At 46.4% G+C, this 22,159-nt stretch overlaps 1 protein-coding gene across 9 annotated transcripts in view; it reads right to left on the reverse strand.

Moving 5' to 3' along the window:
- The window catches only part of SNX29 (sorting nexin 29), a 589,016-nt gene that overhangs the window by 319,345 nt on the left and 247,512 nt on the right, over positions 1-22,159 (reverse strand). For all 9 annotated transcript variants that reach the window (XM_070230995.1, XM_070230994.1, XM_070231001.1 and 6 more), the window contains one exon: positions 20,348-20,454. In XM_070230995.1, the coding sequence (XP_070087096.1) occupies positions 20,348-20,454 (107 nt within the window). The remainder of the gene's footprint in view (positions 1-20,347; positions 20,455-22,159) is intronic.

The following is a 22,159-nucleotide window of genomic DNA, read 5'->3' on the forward strand; positions in this document are numbered from 1 at the left end:
AAGCAAAGTGACTTGCCACTGTCACACTGTCACTTGTCACTAAAATGTCCAGGTCTCCACGCTGTGCTCTCGGGACCGCTGTCACCTTGGGTGGGGTTAGTGTAGCACCCTCCCTCACCCCAGCCTGGCCCCACTCCAGTCCTGAGTCACGCCGCTGCTGGGGGACCTACACAAAGTGTAAACCTGACCTGGGCACACCTCTGTGTAGTATTGGCAGGGGCTTCTGGATCAACGGAAGGCAGCAAGTGGGCAGCTGGCAAGTTGAATTCAGAAAGCAAATATACTTTCTTTGACTCTCCATGTGTTTACAATTAAAATTAGTTGCCAACATTTTGAAATTAAGACTTCAGAAAAAACTCAGATGTGTGACATCCCTTATAACGAAGAAATGTTTTGGCGAGACTGGGCCCACTTTCCCACGAGGAGGTGGAGAAAGTGCAGGCACGCAGTCAGCCTCAGCCCCACCACGAGCTGGACACTGTTCAAGGGGCTGGGGACACAGCAGTGAACGACAGTGACCAAAACCTGCCCTCATGGAGTCTACATTCCAGTGCGGACACACAATGAACAGAGGAGGTCAATAGAGACTAAATCAGAAGATAACTAATACAGGAAAAAGCAACACTGGGAGAAGAGATAGCATCAGTTGTCCATGGGGGAGAGGAGAGCAGTTTTCAATGGGTTGGGCAGAAAAAGAAGGAAATCCCGCCATTTGCCACCACATGAATAGAAGGACCTTGAGGGCATCATGTCAAGTGAAATGAGTCAGAGAGAGAAAGACAAACACCGCGTGGTCTCCCTTACATGTGGAATCTAAGAGCTGAACTTATAGAAACAGAGGGTGGAGTGGTGGTTAGCAGGGGCTGGGATGTGGGGGAAATGGGGAGACGCTGGTCAAAGGGTACCAACTTCCAGTGAGAAGAAGAGTAAGTTCTGGGGATCCAAGGTACAGCGTGGTGGCTATAATTAACAATACCGTATTATCTACTTGAAAGTTGAGAGAGCAGATCTTAAATGTTTTCACCTCACACACACACAAAATGGTCATTACATGGGGGATGGAGATGCTAACTAGCCTTATGGTGGTAATCATTTCACAATATATGCAGGATCTAATCATCACATCACACACTTCTTAAACTTACGTAAGTTATAAGTTAGTAATATCTCAATAAAGCTGGGGAAAAAATAGGGTGGTCAGGGAACGGCTAAGAACTGGATATGTGAGTAAAGAACTGAAGAGATGCGGGAATGGGCCCATATGCAGGCCTGGGGCACCTCTTCTCACTCCCACCCCCTGAGGAGCGTACTTCACTGCTTCATGCCTCAGCTTCCTCATCTATAAAACGGAAGCTACAAAGAAAGACCTATCCTCACAGGGCTGCTCTGAGGGTTGAAAGAGACAGTGTGTGTAAAGAGCTTAGCATAGTGCCTGCCACAGAAATGCTCAACCAATGCTGAAACCAGCATCACCAGGCCCCAGCCCACCTCCTCCACCTCCTCCATCACCTCCATCGATACCACCACCACCTCCTCCACCCATAGCATGTCTCCACCACCAGCACCTCTTCCATCAGTACCATCACCTTCTCCTCTATCACCTCCTCCTCTATCACCACGAGGATAAGAGTAAAAGAAGAAAGAGGTAAGCCCCTCTAACAAACCAGGCTGTTCTACGCCTTCTCAGATCTTCCACAGCCCAGTCCACCCACAGTCTGCCTCCCAGGGGACATGCTGCCTCTTGGCATAGTGACTCCTTCACTACCCCCTTCATACTGAGGTAAGAGACCAATCTATGCTGCCACGGCATTTACCACTTTTAAAAATATGTATCTATTTACAATCCTGTATTTTGCATCCAACCATAAGGCAAAGACTTTTCCAGCACTTGGCACATGACAGGCACTACCTGGTAAACGTCTGGAGAACTGAACTCTTTCCACCACCACCCACCTGCCTCCCCTCTTCTGACACTTGTCGGCTACGAAATCATGGATGAACTATTCATATGTCGGGGCTCAGGAGACCTATATATACACTGCACGCACAGACTCTCAATTCTAGTTCCTCCAGATTTCAACTAGTCAGAAAGCTGAAATAACCAGATTTTTTTATAGTGTCACACTATGGTAACTGATGTTTGTAATTATGGCCTTGAGGCACGGCAAGTTCCCTAACTGCCTTCTAAATTATTGAAGATCAAATTATGTTCAGTTGCATTTTCGCGTTAAGTGTATTTTAATTATATTCTCATTCTTGGAAAATTAGTAACCCACATGGCTGAAATAGATGATCAAGGCAGCCTTGTGAATAAAACATTCTGGATAAAGCTCAGATTTCCAGAACGTTCTCACAAAACCATATTCTGCCATCATTCAAAGTAAATGAGAGTTTATAATTTATATCCTCTCTTTTTCCAAAAAAGAATATGGTTACGTATAAACAGTTGTATCATGGAAGAGTATTTTAAAACTAAGGATGGAAATAAAGGAGGGAGGAGAGGCAGGAGAAAAGATGAAGCCAACAGTAAGGCCAGAATTGAAAACACATTTTGCTAAATATGAGCCCACATTGCCTCTGAGCTTCCTAGCAGCCAAGGCAAAGAAGGAAACATGATCAGTAAGAGCATTCACAGCATCCAAAAGACTTTAGTCAAGACAATCACTCCTAGTTCTTATACCTGAGAGAAATTTCTCTTGCACAGAAATTACATTACACACAACGTGAGCAATCAACAACATCCTTACCTACGCGCTTGCAGAAAATACAGCAATGATTTTCAGCAGGCTGTATCTCCTAACATCCCAAGACCAGAGGTTAAAAACTCAAATGCCACGGAAAATAGGGGAGATAGTCTGGGCCAGGGGAACAGTAGATGACAGTAGGTAGTTAAGGACTATAAGCTGGAAAATTTGTACAGCATCACAGGAGGCAGCTGTGATGGAATATAGGGCCAATGTTTCCAGGTAATCCAATTTTTTAAATTATGAAATATTTCAAGCATATAGGAGAATAAATAACACATACATACCTGTAGGAAATCAATAACAATAACAAACAAATACCTATGTACCAACCCATTGCCTGTATCACTTAAGACATAGAACCTTCTAGCATTTTTGAGAACCTCTGATTTTTATATTTATCATCCCTGTGGTTTTCTGTATAGTTTACCACATGTGTGAATCCCTAACCTATCTTCCGTTCCATTCTACATTTTTCTGATCCTCATATAAATATGTTCTGATGCATCATGCTTTCTTGGCACTACATAATATTCATGAGACCTGCCCACAGTGATGTGCATAGCTGGGGTTTGTCCATTGTCATTGCTGTATTGATTTCTAAGCTACGCCACATTTTTTTTTAATCTACTCTCTCGTTGATGGATATTTGAATTGCAATGAATGTTCTGCCACTATGGGCAATGCTATGAACATGGCTGCATGTCTCTTTTCTGGTGCATGTGGGCAAGCATTTCTGCAGAATGGGGCCAAAATCTAGACTTTAATATCAGCTAAACTAATTCCAATTTAAAAAGAACATTATGTGGACCAACTCCATATGTGCAAGGAAAACACCCCCGTAGGCTGGATATTGTCTATCGGCTGCCGGTCTGCAGCCTTCAACACAAGCCGACAGCTTCACGGTGAACTGCAAAAGAATCATTCTCTACGTAGTAAAACAATCCAGGCCACATTTGCTCCTGCCCATGGTCTGGCTTAAGGCAAGGACAAAAGGGTCTCCCACGGACAGACCATACGACCTTCAGGTAGGTGTTCGTGAATATCATTTCTTAAAAATGAGCTTCTGAAGACTTTCGGGTGGCAGCCAGTTTGACCTCACGCTCACCCATACAGATGCAGAGGGAAGACATACATGCTACCAACCCGGGGCAGACCCCACCCTTTCACAGCCTGCTGAGTTAGAGGGAAAGCTGACAACCTGTTAGGCGGTCACATTATGTGCTTAGAAATGGTGTCACCAAACCGCCAACCATGGACAAGGCCTCCAGAGTGGGAATCTGATTTCAATGATAAGTTCTAAAACTCTGCAGAGAGTATGAGCCCAAGTTCGAAAAATTCAATACATTCCAGGCAAAAGTAAGATTGTCACTGAGCTAACACCTGTGCCAATCTTCCTCTATTTTGTATGTGGGACATGACCACAGCATGGCTTAATGAGTGGTGTCAGGTCTGCACCTGGGATCTGAACCCATGAACCCCAGGCTGCCGAAGCGGAGCACGTGAACTTAACCACTATGCCACTGGGCCGACCAACAGAAATGCTTTTAGAAAATGGTGAGATTTCTTTTGAAATGCATTCACCCAAAAATGCGGCTCCAAGATAGTCCACTTTGTAAAGGATATTATCCAACAGACAGTTTCCAAAATGACAGAAGAACAGATAACACAATCAAAAAATAATAAACAGAAAATTATAGTGTCAGTGCAAAAAAGACATAGAAGTATGTCTTTTAACTGTAGAAGCTGATTTTTATTTTTTTGGAAATAAGTTTTCATAAATGAAGCTTTACTAGAACACAGCTGAGCCGCACTGCATTCCTCTGGAAAATGGCAATAGTCATACTCATCCTTCATCCGAGTGTTCACGAGCACGAAACACGCATACTGCCCGACGCACGACAGCCCTCCAGACAGCAGCTGACTCTGACAGCATGGCGATCCCATCACCATCATCATGAAATAGGACAACCATCTAGATTAGGGAGTGACCCCACCACCTGCTGGCCAAATCCGGCCAGCTGCCTGATTTAGTGAACAAAGTTTTATTGGCACACAGCCCCGCCCACTCATTCACAAATTGCCTTGGGCTGCTTTAGGGCTGCTTTAGAGCTGCAATGGCAGCTCTCAGGAGCTGCAACAGAAACGATGCGGCCCACAATGCCTAAAATACATATCATTCGGCCCTTTATAGACAAAAGGTTGGCAGATCCATGATCTAGAAACTGTCAAGTACTACCAAAAAAAAAAAAAATTGTGATAATTCTGATGTGTTAAAAAAATTGTAGGAAATTTGTGTTTCTTTCCCCACATACGCAAAGGCTGTTAGCACAAAGTTTCAGGTGCAAAATGGCATTTTAACTGCTGACAGCCAACTCAATCCACTTGGTTTTATCACTTTTCATCCAAATTGACCACCACTTTGCTTTAAAATATACACCATCAAAGCAGTTCAAACGTCAAACACCAGGAAGGCAGTTGTTACGTTATTTACAGAGAAACCGATATCTCGCTCTCCTCCTGAGGTACAGCAAAGAGATGGGGGAATTTTCCATTAATTCTAAAAGCTTTTACTACCAAAGGCAGAAAAGATTTTTCAAGAAGACAAAAAGGTAATACTTGAGCATTTAAATACAGTTTTCTTCACAAAGGGAAAATAATTTCTACATATTACATAGTAGAAATTGGGTCGTTACCACAGAACACATTTCATTCAGAGGAGAAGAAAATCTAAAAGACTCGTTTTTCTGAAAGCATTAATCTCAGGCACCTGGAAATGAAAGAGATGGTACACAGAAGTTGGTCTTTGTAGAAAAAAAAGTTTTTAAGTTTTTGTAAGACTGGTCTCTCTTCTCTATCTTTACACTGTTAAAAATGGATATTTTTTTTTAAACCACCTGGAGGGTGTGGGAAAAAAACGAACAGAACCCAATTTCCATCTCCTTTGCTAAAGAAGTAGCATTCTTTGCCCAAAGCAGGCCACAGAGTTACCTGCGTGACCCAGAGAAGGATGTGAATCGGGGCATTCTGAAGGTTCTGTGAAGGGGAAAAGAAACTTTGGAAAAGTACTTGTCACTGTATGAAAGAGGCTGACAGTTTGCCCTGGCAAAGCTGAATTTTCGCTCCTGAAAAGGAAGCTGTGAGTCACGTCGAGGAGCTGAGGAGGCAGAGTGTATTCAGCTCCCAGCTTCACCGGTCACAGGGGTAAAATTTACCTTCGGCAACAGAAGCTGCGGAAAAAGCAGCATGCTGATGCGCAAAAATTAGCCACAAAGGAAGCTGCGAGACAGAGTTATTTTCTGCAAAACAAAACTAAGAAAGCTGTGGGCAACTTGGCAAGCGCAAGTTCTCAGGTCGGCAGGAAGGGGGAGGAATGGTCAGGGATTCTGGCAGCCTCTCGGAACAAGACTGAGAGAGGCAGGCTCTTGGAAAGCAGGAACAGTGGGCTCCGAGGCAGGCGGATCTCACCGCCCGTGGTCCTCTTGGTAAAGTCAAGCCCCGAACAGGCAAGTGGAGAACCAAGGAGGCGGGGATAGAGAGACATCTTCTCCCTGGGCTCTGGCTGCACTGGCCTGGATTCCAAGACTCAGAGAGGTCCAGAGCACTTCTAGCGGTGGGACAAGCAGTCCGCAGCCAGGTGACAGCAAGCCAGGAGGGAGGCAGGTCCAGGCAGTGATTGAAAGGGCCTGAATCCACCCAGAGAGGAGCTGTGTCCTCGTTCCCTGGATGAGGATCAGGCCAAGGAGCCAGGACCAGCGCTCAGGAACCAGAAATGGTCCCTTCAGCTATAGTGGTGGCAGGAGCACGAGCCAAAAGCTGTCCAGATTCCTGCGCGGACTGCAGAGGGGCAATGACTGGACTTCCCTGGCCTCAGGTGGAAGGGTGCATCCTCAGACACAAGGAATGACTCAGGCTCCCCAAGTAAGGACAAGAGGACATTCTCAGCCCACCAGAGCCAGGAGGCCCAAGAGAAGACTAGACTTGTGGCTACTCTGTTCCTGGTGGGGCTCAGGGTTGTTCTACTCATGAGTGACACTATCTGTCCCCAGCAAGTAAATAAGACAGGAGAGTCCTTCTCCACAGCATGCACGCCGCGCAAGGACAAGAGGGGTGGCAGGAAGCGATCCATACAATTCCTCATTCTATCTGTAAACGCCACACCTCAGAAACCATGATTCCCCAGCTCTAGATGAGGACAACTGAGGCTCCCAGAGACTAGGGAACAGGGCCAGGGCACGGCCCTAAGACCAGGACTGAACCCTCACATTCCAGCCTACGTGGGGACAGACGCCATCTCCTATGGTTTAGATTCAAGGTTCTCTTCAACAGAGAGCAGTTAAGAGCTTCAGGTCTGGAACTGCACCACCAGCTCTGCCACCAATCATCTACGTGACCTCAAACATCGACAATCTCGCCAGGCCTCAGTTTCCTCGTCTATAAAATGGGGATAAGAGTGATACCACCACAATGAGCAACTGTAAGGACCCAATGAGATCAATAAAGCGCCCAGAAAAATGCCTGGCACAGTGTAAGCGCTCAACAAATGTAAGCCAGCCAGCCTGACACGGATCTTAACCACGACTGAGACAGACGCCTGACCAAAAGAACAGAATGGCTCAATATTCATTGATAAAAAGGATTCTTTGTGCTTTTTATTTTCCTAATCCACTCAAACATGCCCCCAAAGTGGATTAAATTAAAATGTTCAACTCGTTCTTTCTAGAGAGCCATTGGATCAAAGCAAGTTATTAGCTGAGCCACATAATTCATTTGATTAATTTACACTGTAATAAATCAGAGGAAGTGACAAAACCTCGAAGTCGCTCCAAGTCCAATTTCAAGTCTATTTCAAGCTTCAGAAGAGTATTCTGCCAGAAGACAGTCATAAAATGTGTCAGGAAACAGAAACGGGGAGCTTAACCTCCAACGTGGGCCGCCTCATAGTGACACCTTTGTCAACAAAGGCACTATGTGAACAGCGAGGTGGCAGGACCACAGCCACTGCTATCATTGGAACTCAGTTAAAATGTCGGTTCTTCTGCTTTCCAGCTGTGTGACTCAGGATACTCTACTCAACCTTTCTGAGCCTCAGATTCCTGACCTGTTCTTGTGAGGATTAAATGAGAGGATGCATGTGATGCCCCAGTCCAGTTTTTGACACACAGCAGGTGCTTATTAAATGGTGTCAATTGTATTAATTTGTATTTAACAATTCATTCATCTATTCATTCATTTCTAGGCGAATGAGCCACTGTGGGGAAAATTCCTACTTATTCCACGTAAAGAAGTTGCACAGATGGATATCAGCAGCAATTCTTACAAAGTTAATCCAACCTCTGGCTGTTACGAACCGATCACCAGAGCCACTGAGCGCTTTGTGTCAGCCTCTCAGTGGAGAGAACAGGCAGGTGATGCAAGGTGTCAGATCCTTTAAAGAAAACAAACAGGAACATGGAGCTATTAGAAGTGAAGTCCCAAACCTGACTATCACATATCAAGGGCCGGTTCTAAAATGACAGGGCAGCCTCAGGCAACGCTTCTCACAATATGGTTCCCAACTACAGCCGAGCCAACTCTGCGAACCGCTCAGGAGGAAAGTCTTTGGGCGTCGTCCCTTAGGACCCGACTGCAGAGACTTTTTAAGGAACGGAAGTCTCTCAGCTCCACGGACTTGACCCACAAAACGGCATCTTCCTGAGCAGGTTAGAGACAGCCGGCGGGGCTTTAGAGGGAATTTCTATCAAATGGCCGAGAGTGGCGAAGGGTGGGGAGGCGTGGCAGTCCACGTGTGCCTGTGGCAGGGGGAATCAGAGAGGAAGAGGCAAGGAAAGAGAAAACTTCCCAATCGGGACACTTTTAGAAAAATGAACATTAATTATTGCACCTGAAATTGAAAACACTCTAATAGGAATGACGAATAGTGCTAATAAAAAGAAACCCTGAAGACGTTATGCCTCTGTCTCACTCTCTCATATGTCAGTCAGTTGCCTCCCGACAACTGGGTCAAACCTTTTTTTTTTTTGAGGAAGATTAGCCCTGAGCTAACATCTGCTGCCAATCCTCCTCTTTTTGCTGAGGAAGACTGGCCCTGAGCTCACATCCATGCCCATCTTCCTCTACTTTATATGTGGGCTCGACATATAAAGCATGGCTCAACAAGCGGTGCATAGGTCCGCACCCAGGACCCAAATCGGCAACCCCGGGCCGCTGAAGTGGAGCACGTGAACTCAAGGCTGCACCACCGGGCCGGCCCCTTGGTCAAACCTCTGTGCATGCTGTTCCTGCAACCCGGACTGCCCTCCCCCTCCCTGTCTCTGCAGCAAATTCCTACTCTACCTTCAAAACCCTGCTTGGAAATGAACAATGTTCTGTAATATGTTCTCTGAGACACCCCAAACCATGTGGCCTCCACAACGAGATCTCAGAGTTAATTCCCCTCTTCCCTGTCTTCCTTCTTTCGGTTCACTGACCGCTTGCTGCTATAAATTACTGTCTTATGAGGCTAACTCCTCTGGCAGCCTATGAGCCCCTCAAGGTGAGGGGGAGGGTTGATTCGTCATTCGTTCATTCACTCACGTGTTCACTCAAACATTTACAGAGCCCTAAAGCGGACCTTGGGGGTTTGTCTCCACGGCACCCACTTCCTGTCTAGCAAGTCTCAGCTTTCACTGGGGATCCACCCCTCTTCCCCAGCCTTCAGTCTCTACATCTGAATGGGGCTCATCCCCCAGCCTTAGCCCATGAGCAGGATCCTGCAATTGGCTGCAAAGGGAGAGGGGAACCTAGCTGGGTCCATCAGTGTGAACTCAAGGCTTTTGCCAGGAATGGGGATATAGACTCTTGCTTTTTCCTCTGAATGTGAACCTGGAAGAAAAACTATTTGCTCAGGGGTTATGACAGCCATCTGTGACCAGGAGGGAAAAGCCCACCAAAAATGATGTCAACCCCTGAGGAATGGATAAAGAAGATGGTGTGTATATATACAATGGAATACTACTCAGCCATAAAAAGGACAAAATCATCCCATTTGCAACAACATGGATGCACCTTGAGGGTATTACATGAAGCGAGATAAGCCAGACAGAGAAAGACAAACACTGCATGATTTCACTCATATGTGGAAGATAAACACACAGACAAAGAGAATAGAAAAGTGGTTACAAGAGGGAAGAGGTTTTGAGGCTGGGCATAAGGGGTAAAGGGGCACATATGTATGGTGACTGACAAATAATGTGCAACAGAAATTTCACAATGTTGTAAACCATTAAGACTTCAATAAAAAAACAAAACTGATGTCAACCCAGAAATGGTAGAGGCAGGGGCCAGGGAGAGACAGGAGCTTAGTAACATACCCCACATCCTAAGATTCAACCACACCTAAGATGAGACTCCCCCTTCAGTCAGGAAATTCTCTTTCTGGGGATAATCAGGGGAGGCTATGCTCTGCTGCAACAACAAGCAAGCCCTGATGGCTGAGCAGCTGAACAGATCAAGGCCTCTTCCTGCCCTCACCACGTCTGCAGCAGGCCCAGCAGCATGGGAGGGCAGCTCCCCTCCAGGTGGTGACTCGGGGATCCAGGGGAGTGTCATCGTGTGGCTACGCTGCATGGAACACATGGCTGCCAGGGGCATCACCGCAGGGGGAACAAGAACAAAGTTTCACACTAACTCTTCTCTGCTTCAGCCTCGGACAATGCTCGCCACTTCCACTGACAGCCCATTGGCCAGAACCATAAATATCTACACACCCAACACAGGAGCACCAAAGTACGTGAGGGAGACTGGGAAAGGCACCAGTCCTCTTTGTCCAGGAAGAGAGAGATGAGACAGCCTTGACAAACACACAGCAAATTCTCTGCCACAGCCAGTCTCAGCCAAGTGTTCATCCATTTGCAACCCAAAGACTCCTAAATGATCTAAGCACCAGCCAGGTGCCAGGTTCATGGTAGACGCTGGGACGGTAACAGGGCACAGACAATGCAAGAGCTGCCATGGCGGGAGTTAGAGCACAGTGAGAGGCGGGGCAGAGAACGAGGGAAACGAGAACACAGACGAGGCACACAGGTATACGATAGATACCAGGCTGTCAGGTCTAGGAGAGGGGCCACAGAAGATGCAGTGAGACCCGTGGGGGTACCTGAACTCAGTCTTCAGGAATGTAGAGAGAAGGCTCCTGGGGTGAGATCTGAACAATCAGACGCAATTGACTGGGGAAAATAGGGAGGGGAGAAGACATGGAGAAAGAACAGGGTTCCAGGTGAAAAACCAACCTGTGTAAAGGTCCAGAGGTGAGTGAAAACATGTGCATTTGGAAACTGAGACAAGCTCAGAGATGAGAAATATGACTGAGGAGGAAGGCAAGAGCCATAACACACGGGGTCTCATGTTAACATATAAGTTTGTTATGTTTACATGAACCCAAGGGCAAGGTGAGCCATTGGAGAGTTTTAAGCAGAATGGCGCACGCAGCCCTGGCCCAGAGCAGCTGCTCATCATTCCACCCACGTGCGTGAAACTCAACACCTGCCTCCTCCCCGCCTTGGCCATCGGCCCCCACGCTCCAGGCTTCTACAGCTCCACATTGCTGGTGACCACCCTCCATATTACTGGCAGGCTGGGTTCCTCTGGCACGTGGGACAGCTCTGTCCCTTTACCAGGCGTAGTCTGAACACTGAGCCCAACCCTGACAGGATGGCACCTCCAGTAACCCCGTCCATCGAGACCAGACAACGCCTTCTGAGGACCCAGAAGTAGCTTCATGAAGCCCCTTTCCGCCTCACGGAGGAAAGCAAATATAAAACAGGCCCAAAATAGTGCAGGGCTGCAAAGCTGAAAACCAGCCGCCATAATTACAACTATTTTTATCTATTGCCCAAAAAGGAGTCCTAGATCGTTTTTCAAGTGTCTCTCTATGGAAGTTCATCTGTTCATTCTCAAGTACTCCAGACTCTCAGACCACAGACACACCGGAAGTGAGGCTCTGACAAAGTGAAGCCGAACAGAACACACGGGGTGGGGACACTGAGCAAACAGCAGGGTCAGTGGCACCATCACCACAGAGGGTGGCAACCCCACCGGGAAATGGGAAAAGAGATGCCCACAGATCTATAAGAGAAATCAGAAGATGGGCAGGGACAAACGCTAGCAGGTCTGGGAGTGTGGGCACGCCAGCCTAGGAGTGGGCTGTGACGCGCAGGCGAACACGCCCTGCCAGCGGTGCGGTGACGGAAGGCCCGGCCGGGAGACGCAGGAGGGAAAGAAGACCGGCCTGGCAAGAGAGGTGCCGCCAAAGGGGAACCGGGTCACCTAAGCACACAGATGGGGACACTCGATGAGCACACAGGACATGGGGAAAGCCCGCCATCTGAGCAAGCATTCGGGTTTGTTTACGTCGATAAGGCTTACATCAGGTATCGTCTGTCACTAGCATTTATTCCTCTTATCCCTCCTTATCCTTCAATAATTCCCCCGGGTTGACAAATTAATAGCTGGCATGCTTGTCCCTGCCTTCATTGCCCTGGCTCCCCTTAGGGTTAAGGGTCAAAGCTAGCCAGCCAGGAAGGCCTGACCCCTGTTTCTAGCGGGGCACAGAGAAGCGGGATGGACAGAGCGGCGACGCTGGAGTCAGACAGCCAGGGTCACGTCCTGGTTCTACACGTGCTAGCCCCGTGACCTTGGGCAGGTGACTTGTCATCTCCAAGCCTCAGTTTCCTCATCTGTAAGGATGCCGCAAGCATTAGACAATCCAATGTAACGTAACGAGCACAGGACCAAACAGAACAAACCCTCAATTTACGCTAACTGCTATTACTATCATTATCATCAATGTTTGGGGGTTGCTTTTCTTTAAATAAACGTCACCAAAAGCTTAACAGGTCACAGAGTACCAGGCACATAAGAGACCCTCAAAAAACACTGATGGGAGAAATTCTCCAGGATCAATGACCCAGTTTCTTCAACTAATAAATTGTAAGTGTGGAGGGAAGGGAAGAGACAGACGGGAAGACACGCGGATTAAGAGAGGCTTAAGAAATCTCAACGTGTGGATGGACCCCATTTGGAATCCTATTCAAAATTTATTTGAACACTCACCAGATATTTGATGATATTAAGGAATTATTGCTAACTTTTAGGAGTCATAATAACATGTCAGGAGTTTTTCTTTAAAAAAAAAAAAAAAGGAGGGGGCTTTACGTTTTATTAGAGATCTAGTACAAAATACTTTGGGATGAAGTCAGTGCCATGCCTTGGATTTGCTCCAAAGTACTATGAGAAGCTGGGGTGGGAGGAAGAGGGAGTCTGGACAAAGCAAGACCGGCCACGAGTTGACAAGTGTTACAGTTGGGTCGTGGGCCCACAGAAGCTCGTTAAAGTCTTCTGTCTGCTCTTACATGGATTTGAAGTGTCCATAATAAAAATATTTTTTAAAAAACACTGATGGTGCCACCTGTGGGACACAGCCTGCCTCCTCCTCCTTCAGAAACCTTCACGAGGGCACTAGTTCAGCCAAGAAGAAGGGCACACGGGAGAACCGGAACCCTCAGCACTGGTGAAAACCTGCAAGCTGTGGTCACATTCCCTTGTTTCCAAATTCCCAAATTCCCAAGGGCCCGTGTAGCTGTGCTGGTGACACGGCTGTGGTTGATATTAACTGGAATCCAGGTACAAAGGCAAGCAAAGGGCAAACTCAAGGCGCAGGAAAGACCTGGGCTTGGCCATGTACACAAATCAGACGCTGAAGTTCCTTCCTCAGGCCACTAAGGAGGGAGGACGATAAACAAGGGGCCCCTGAAAGGCACTCTCTCTGATATTCCAATCTGAGAGTCACTGGGACCAGCAGGAGCCTCCCTTACTAGGCTCTTTAATGGTATTTTGGTGTGTTTTTAAAGAGCTCTTAACTTTTACAGATATATTCTGAAATACTCAGGAGTGAAATGATATGAAATCTTGAGTTTGCTTCAAAATATCACGAGACCAGGGAGTAGGCTGGGCTAGAGATGAAGCAAGACGGGCCAGGAGCTACTAAATGTTAAAGCCGGGCGATGGGTACCTGGAGGCTCATTATATTCATCTATTTTTGTACATGTTTCAATGTTTCCATAATAAAAAGATTTTGAGAATTCCTTGGAGGTTTAGCCTAGTTAGTCCTTTATACTTTAGTGAGAATTACACCTATGGCTCTAGAAAAAGAGAACTCCTTACCAGTTTTCACTCATCCATAACAGCACTTAAATACTAAGTTTTGCATAGTGAGAAAACTTCTTTCCTCCTTACATGAGGTGAGAACCTGGTCTCAATCACTCAGCATCATGAGATTAAAAACATAAGAACAAACTCACATCATACTTTTCATTCTGAGCATCAGTTTAATGCAGATCTCAGCTCAGAGTTCTTTAACTTGAGTACTTACACAGAATCCAGTATTTTATTTAAAAGCCCATCCTTCTTTTGTATAAAAATGACTCTCAGATACATCAAGAGTGTTGGAACCCATTGGTGCCAATTTATGAAGCAGAGCTGGTGGGATAACTGCTCCCCAGGTCCCGGCTGCTTCGGGAACTCTTACATTTTATTAAAATGATGATCACATTCACAGTTAGCTACAGCGTGTGACTATGAATGTGTTTTTTACCAGCTTGACGCTTAAGCTTACTTTTCCATTAATAGTAACTCTGCCATTATAATGAGAATAAATGTTGCTAATATACCATTTATTTCACCCATGAGCAAAGACTCAGGGACTAACTACACTCATACAGTAAATGATAAGTATCCTATAATTTGAAAAATCAATCAACAGCTGGCTGAGTCCTGCCACGTGGGAGGAAGTAAAGATGTGTTTGCAGAGCGTGGACTGGCAGTATTGAATTACAGGGCACACAGGCGAGAAAGCGGCGGGGTGTGGGGCTGAACATCAAGACGTGAGACAGTACAAACAAGGCAGAATAAAGGAGGCCTGGTGAGGAGACAGTGGAAGGGAAACGAGGGGCGATGACATCTACTGATCATATACCTATAAAGCTTCGTATGAGCTAGGGTACTTCGGTACTTTGGAGGAAAGTAGCAGAAATAGATTCTAACCTAAGCTAGAAAGGAAGTGCTGTAGACAGTCAGGAGAGAGGGAGAATCTGGCTCAGAAAAGGGCCTGGAGCCAGAATAGTCCCAGCAAGTTCAACACAGGAACAAGTGGAGAGTTATCAGGACCTGCGATTGGATAAACGGCCTCGTAGGCCTATTGGCCATTCTGTAGAACCAGGAGGCAAAGGCCCAAACAGCCATGGCTCAGGAAACACCCCAGACCTGGGTCACAGGAGGGCAGAGGACTCGGATTCACTCCCCACCAGGACAGCAAGCAACAGTGGAGAAGTCATTCCTCCAAAGGACATCAGAAGAGAAGGAGAAAAGAAGTCACAAAGATGCCTCCTGTCTACTACAGGCACCGGTTCTTCATTTAATCCTCAGAGCAAGCCTACTAGTATGGATGACTGCCTACATTTTACTGACAGGGAAACTGAGGCTTAGAGAGGTCAGGGAGCCCGCCCAGAACACACGGGAGCGACAGGTCTGAACTCGTCTGCCTGATGCGGGACACTGCGCTCTCCCAGCCACCAGACTGCAGAAGGTGGTGGCAAAGAGATGTAGGATAAAAGCCCAAATGCCACCGACATTCTACACTTTCCTTGAAGGCGACTGCTGGAAAAGTGGGAAATCTCCAGAGGTGAGTCTAAACCAAAGGAACTCTTCTTAAAAGAGGTAAAGCAGCAGGAATCCTAGAACGGATCTGCCCTGCATGTGTCCAACATCTTTTATCTTCAAAACCCTTGGTGAGATAGGGTTTTGACGTCAAGATGTTCAAGACGATGGGAAGTGTACAAAAGAAAATTCAGAGGGCCATCACTAACGATCACAAAGAAGAAGGAAGGAACCATCCAGAAGCTCCAGTTAGGTACCCAAGCTCTGTAGAGCCACTGTTAGAGACAGGGCTCCAGGACCCCATGAGGCGGGAACTCCACGTGTGCACTTCAGCCCTCCTTCCTGATGGTCATAATGGATGCATGTGCCTCACCTTTAGACCGCGAGCTCCCTGGAGACGGGCACTGTGCCTTCTTCATCTGTGTATCCCACGACCAGCCGTGCTTACACAGACGCTATCCACAGATGAAATATCAATGACTTTACAACAAAAAAAGAAGGAAAGCTCAGTCTGGGGAAGTAAATGCCATTTTAAGAACATCTTGGCTTCAACCTCAGATCTTTCGTGGCTAGGCTCTTAGAATGCTCAACTCTACTGCTCCTGGGGTAGGGGAAGCCACTGGAGGTGGAGAAAGGAAGCTGAAGCCTGGACACTTAGAAGGTACTCAACAAATATGCGCTCCATGAGTTGGGACCATTCATCTGTCTGTGACTCAATGTCCTCTCCAGACTCTCCGAGCTAAAAGTCCCCCTGAAACTGAGTGCCAGAAAAAAGTCTGCCTCCTCTCAAGAACCCATGTTTCCTCTTATTAGATATCTAACCATTTCCACTAGGATGCTCTGAGCTATACGGTCCCTTGTAGAATGCACCTCAGTCTGGGGTTCCAGAGTTACATCTGTCACTCTTTAAGCATTACACTGTACAGCTGAACCCACTCAGCAGACCATCATTCCATTCAGCACCCATGGAGCGCCTGCTGTATGCTGGAGCCACGTTAGGCAGCGAGTACACAATTAAAAGGATACGGTCCACAATTCCCTCCAAGCCTGGCGTTCTGTTACAAGTCGCCTCGGAAGCAAGGAATTCCAAGCACAGATGGGACCGGCTCGCTCCCTTCTTCCGCAGTCACTAAGGGGTGGGAGGGCCCCTTCAAACAGCTGCCCTTGCTCCCACTCTGCTGCCTCCTGCTGGGTCCCTCCTAGCCTCCTCTCATTCCTTCTCTCAAACACGACTAGGAACTGGCTCCTCTCTTCTGTCAAGTTTACCCTTTTGTTTCCACAACGAGCTCAGCCTTCCAGAAAACAGCAGAAGGATCACGGGTTTGGGCTCCGGGTGATTTGAACCCAGCCCTGCTTCTTACCAGCTGAGAAATCTCGGGCAAGTTACTCAACTTCTTCAAACTCCATCTGTGAACAGCAGCCTCCTCAAGGAACTCTGCTGACGATTACATGAGTTCATCTACGCAAAAGCCTTTAGCAAAGTGCCTGAAAATAAAAGTCTGCACCTGACAGCTAGCTGCCAGCATGACCATGGCCGTTACATAATTCCTGTTTTTCTATTAGTGTTTCTTCCCTGCCAGATTAACCTACACCTGCCAGCATTCTCCTTTCCTTCTTGCTTTCAAAAGTTAACCATCATAGTGTGCAAGAGCAGTCTTTCTACCTCCAGTCCCTGGTCCCTGACCTACAGTGCTGACTTCGGGCTCTGAGCAGTCCACGAGGCCAGATCCCAGGTCCCCGAGCACGGAGGTGTAGAGTGCAGTGTGTGCGTGCAGGTGGGTGAGGTGGTTTTAATGCTTTGAGAGACACCTTGAGAAAGAATGTTCAGGAACTCCTTTCTCATTGGGATGAGTCACAAAGGAGTAATTCAACTGTTGTGGTACTTCAAATAGTCATATTCTTTAAAATGAAATGTTTCTTCTTCTTTTGACCTTCTGAAATGGAAAGAGAAGAGCATCAACTTTTCCCCCACATTCTTTTATTACTCCACTCCCACACGTGTTTACAACTCTTTCTTGGTAAAGCCAACCCATTGATAAAATCACAGATGAGCATCACAAAGACTATTGGAAAGGCTCGATTAATGCCAACATGAAGGGTTCAGCAGAAGTCTTGGTGTAATGAAATGCTAATGCTATTCACAGATGAAAGATCACTGACAGAAGCTCACTTGGCAACCAAAAGAAGAAAGAAAATCAATCTGGGGTAGTGAATGCCATTGGAGGACCGTCCCAGCTTCAATCCCACATCTCTCTCAGCTCACGATTACAGCCATCAACTCCACTGCTCCCGGAGTAAGGGAATCACAGAAGGATGAGACAGGAGGCTTAAGGCTGGAAGAGAAATCTTCACACCCCAACTACCGCTCCCTCTGATGGGCCAGGTCAACACTTAACTTTCTCGCAGCTAACAAGAGCAATGAGACAAGTGGACCCGACAATCACTCCACATCACACAATCTTCCCGGCACACACGGCTGGGGTCAGCGCAGTGAGATGGTGAGACTCTCTCACAGCCAAAGCGGGTGGTGACACAGCCACAACATGGCCTCCAAGATGCCATCTGGCTTGCCAACCTCTCCAGCCACAGTGCCACCTCTCTCCCCTCATCCGCTCTGTTCCAGACCCATGGGTCTCCTTTCTGGTCCTCCAAACTGCCAACTCTTCCCTGTGCAGGCCCTTTGTTCTTGCTCTTCCCTATGCAGAAAGGAGGTGCCCAATAGTCACCGAATGAACCAACCGACCAAGCACCCGGCCCACAAATGAACTACGGTGCTTTGTTCGGTGGGTTAAGAAGCCCGTCGCTGCCTTCACGAGCCCCTCTGAGCTGGAGCTACTGAAAGCATGTCAGGCTTCCAGCTGGAGGAGCCTACATTGAGGTGGCTGCCCCGGGCCCCTTGCTCAGCATGCAGATGAGCCCCAGTTTCTCACCTGTGCAGGTCTGATGCAGTCCTTACAACCCAATGCCTCGCCCTGGTTCCCCTGAAGGAACAGAAGCTTCACCCACTTCCACTCTACTAAGAACCCTTTTATCCACCTGGCTCATCAGCCTTCATTTATTCAACAAACCGGAGACATCCCTGTCCTCAGAGAACTTAAAAAATACTTGCGTTCAAGGGTTATTCAGCATTTACTGTTTGCCAATAAGCGGTAGCTGACGATACAGAGGTGAAAAGGACAGTCTCTGCCTTCCAGGGACTCGGAGTCCCAGGGGAGACACACACACAGGTTGTCACAATTCTGAGGGTAAGAGGCCTGTTCGCTCTCTGTTCCCCTCTCCACCCAGGCTTTCTGGGAATGGACTGACAGCCCAGCACCCTGGCACTGCCATCAGCCAACTCTGATCTCATGCCACACAACCCCCCATGAGGCTCCAAGGAGGGACACAGTTGTGGGGAGAGGCCCTTTGGGGACAGTCTCCCCAGTCCCTTCCATCCTGGATTTTAACCCTTCACTCACCAGCCTGTGTTGCCAAGACCCTGGCTTGCCTTCTCTTGAGGTCTCTGGAGTCAGAATTCAAGTTGTTTCTAAAGTCACCTCCCTTCTTTAGAGTTCAGTTAGAAACAGATGGAACAGACCACAGGGTTGTCAGCCTGAGCCAGGAATGAGCTCAGGGGTCCTCCTCAAAGGCCCTGCCTCTGAAACCCCCCTCTAGATCGGGCATGTCTCCATGGCAATGGTGGGTGTTTCTCTGACTCCCAAAGTAAAACTTAGTCACCGTGGAAGATTTAGAACGTACTGAAAGTACAGTTGCATACTTATATGTATTTATGTATACAAACATCTGTGGCTTGTAATAAATACTACCACCACGTGACCACAACATATACACACACCCACATACACTTTATATATTAGTTACCTAATCGAAAAATTAGCCTCCCAGCTTTACCATTGAGTATGGTGATAATTAATGGATTCTGATAAAAAAGACTTTGTCCAAGAAGTACCTTTATTCTTAACTTATCAGGAATACCTTTATCAGATATCAATGATGAATGTCATCAAACTAACGTTTTTGTACCTATCAAGATCAATTTCTGGTTTTTCTCCTTTGATCTACTAATGAGCTGACTTGATGAATATCCTAACAATAAGCCATCCTTGAAAACCTAAATAAACCTACTTTTAGGTGGATTGTTCCTTTAACATGTGGCTGAAATTGATTAGGTAACATCTTTCTAAAATTTTTATACATCTATGCGCAAAGGAGACTAGTCTACGGTTTTGTTCTTTAGGCTCCCTTTGCCAGGTTTTTTTGTACCAGAGTAATGCACACTTGAACCAAGATAGAAAGATAGAGATACAGGTACAGCTCTAGACGTAATGTTTTAAGGAAATACAAACAGCAAAGGGCTTTCTGTGCATATGTTGAAGGGTTTCCTGGAAATCAGCCTGAGACCATCCAGGCTTACGAGCATCTAGGGAAGCAGCTCTTTAATTAGTTTTACAAGCTGCTCCTGCACGTTTCTGGGTGCCCTTCAGGCAGTCGGCCTCATCTTCAATTAACGTGGATAATAAACATTACCCTAGAAAACAGTCCATCTCATTCGTATTTTCACATTTACCAGCACAAAGTTGTACATGATAGTCTCTCCTGTTTTCAATCTGCTCCAAATCCAAGGGTACAGTTGCTTTCTCATTTTTAACATTATGTATTTATGTGTTCTCTCTTATTTCCTTGCCATCGATGCCCAAAGTTCTAATTAAATGATATTTTTCAAGAACCAGCTCTTACTTTTCTTTACCAAGTGCAGTGGTTTTCCCACTTTGTGTTTTGTTTGTTTGGGAGGGCAGAACATGTTTCATCGGCTGTTTTATTAACCTCTGTTTTAATAGGCTGGGCATGTTTCTGGAAAGTTCCGGAGTAGCCAACATCAGTAATAAACGCACAGACTCTGCCAGCCTTACCTCGATGAGCTTTCTTTCATAGGAGCTTGCTAGTTCCTCAGCGACTTCTCCCGGCTTCTGCTCAGTGACGGTAACTTCTCCATCAACATTCCAAAGATTCGGTACAACTTTAAGAAAAGAAAGACACTCCATAAATATTTTAACAGTGGTCAAAACTTATTCTCCCGGTAAAAAAAATATTTCTTCTTCTCCAAACGGCTTCTCTAGAGAGAAAGCTCTTTTAAAAGAATCACAATTACTAATTACTTCAACACTGCAACATTTTCACCCAAGTACAATAAAGTGAATGGTACGCTGTATTTAGAAATGGGAGAACTGCCATAGAGACAGACGCACATAAGTCTGGGGAATAATCTCGTCACTACCTTCTGTTCCAGGGGAAAACAGACAACACAGTGGCAAGACATAGAGCCTACACTCGCATCTTTTATATGTGTCAAACTTCTTTTTCTCCTACAAAAAGTTTTCCAGTGAGGTAGTGCCTGCCTACAGCCCAATGTGAAATGGCAGTGGGGCTCAGATTACAGGTAGAACCAGTAAGAATTGGCTTTTATAAACCATACTTAGAGTGAAAGCAAGGCAGCCTCTGGAAAAACTCTAAAACCAATGCACAACAATGCAATGACATCTTAAAAAGCAATTGGCTCCGGGATCAGCACAAGACTCTGCACAGCAGACATCAATAGGCACTGTTTCTACTTTTAGGTATATATCCATATATGCTCGCTTTGTAGAGAAGAGTAAATAAACAAAAACTGTTAATGAGCCAGAAAATTCCAAGAAAAGTAGAACGAGAGCAAGAAGGAACTCCTGCACCAGCGGTTAAGAATCCATATATGTATTAAGAATATGAATTAGCCCCAAGTCTGAAACAAGCATCAACTATGCAGATTCTGTTTCCTGTGTGTTTTGGAAGACACTTCAATCAACTGTGATGAGATGGTAATGAGGCTAAACAAGGAATGTGAGAGACAGGGGACAGGGTAAAAGGGAGTGACACTGAGGGAGAAAGTCAAAGTGGGGAAAGAATGAGCAAAACTGGGAGTCTCTAAGGGGCCAGCCTCATGGCGTAGGGGTTAAGTTCAGTACACTCTGCTTCAGTGGCCCGGGCTCAGGGGTTTGGATCCCGGGCGTGGACTTACACCACTCATCAGCCACACTGTGGCGGCAACCCACATATAAAGTACAGGAAGACTGGCATGGATGTTAGCTCAGGGCTAATCTTCCTCAGCAACAAACAAAAAAAAAAAAAAGAGAGAGAGAGAGAGAGAGTCGCTGAGCCTGAATAGACCCCATGGCTCCATCTTCAGCCCGTCGCTAGACCTCCTTCAGGCCACAACTGCTTAGAGCCTGCAGAGGCAGCAAGGCCCCTGAGTGACAAGACAGAACTTGCTGGAATGGAACTCTAAATTGTTTCCATCCCAGTGGTGACTACAGTTCCAGCCACTACATAGGGAGTGGTCCAATAACAATCTGTAACTTGAAATAGGGAATAGAAAAAATTTAAAGTACTTCCAGCTAAAGTTGACAGACTGAACACATTAATTTACAGTCACATCTTCTCAGAATCTGATTAAAATAACAATTTAAAGAAATTCTTTCTAAAGGCGTCACCCTTAAGGAAAAAGAGAAAATAAAACGACAAAATTTTAGAAGCTGAGAAGCAGGTAGATAAGTGGGAAGTAACTTGACAGACCTGAGAAAATTCCCTTCTTAGTGGCAAGTGGGCAACACCCAAATACATGAAAATGGAACAACTCACCAAAGGCTGAAAAATCGCTAGTTTAGAGGCACTTCTGGAAGTGGAAGTGA

The sequence above is a fragment of the Equus caballus genome, chromosome 13 (assembly GCF_041296265.1).
Source record: "Equus caballus isolate H_3958 breed thoroughbred chromosome 13, TB-T2T, whole genome shotgun sequence".
Classification (NCBI taxonomy): domain Eukaryota; kingdom Metazoa; phylum Chordata; class Mammalia; order Perissodactyla; family Equidae; genus Equus; species Equus caballus.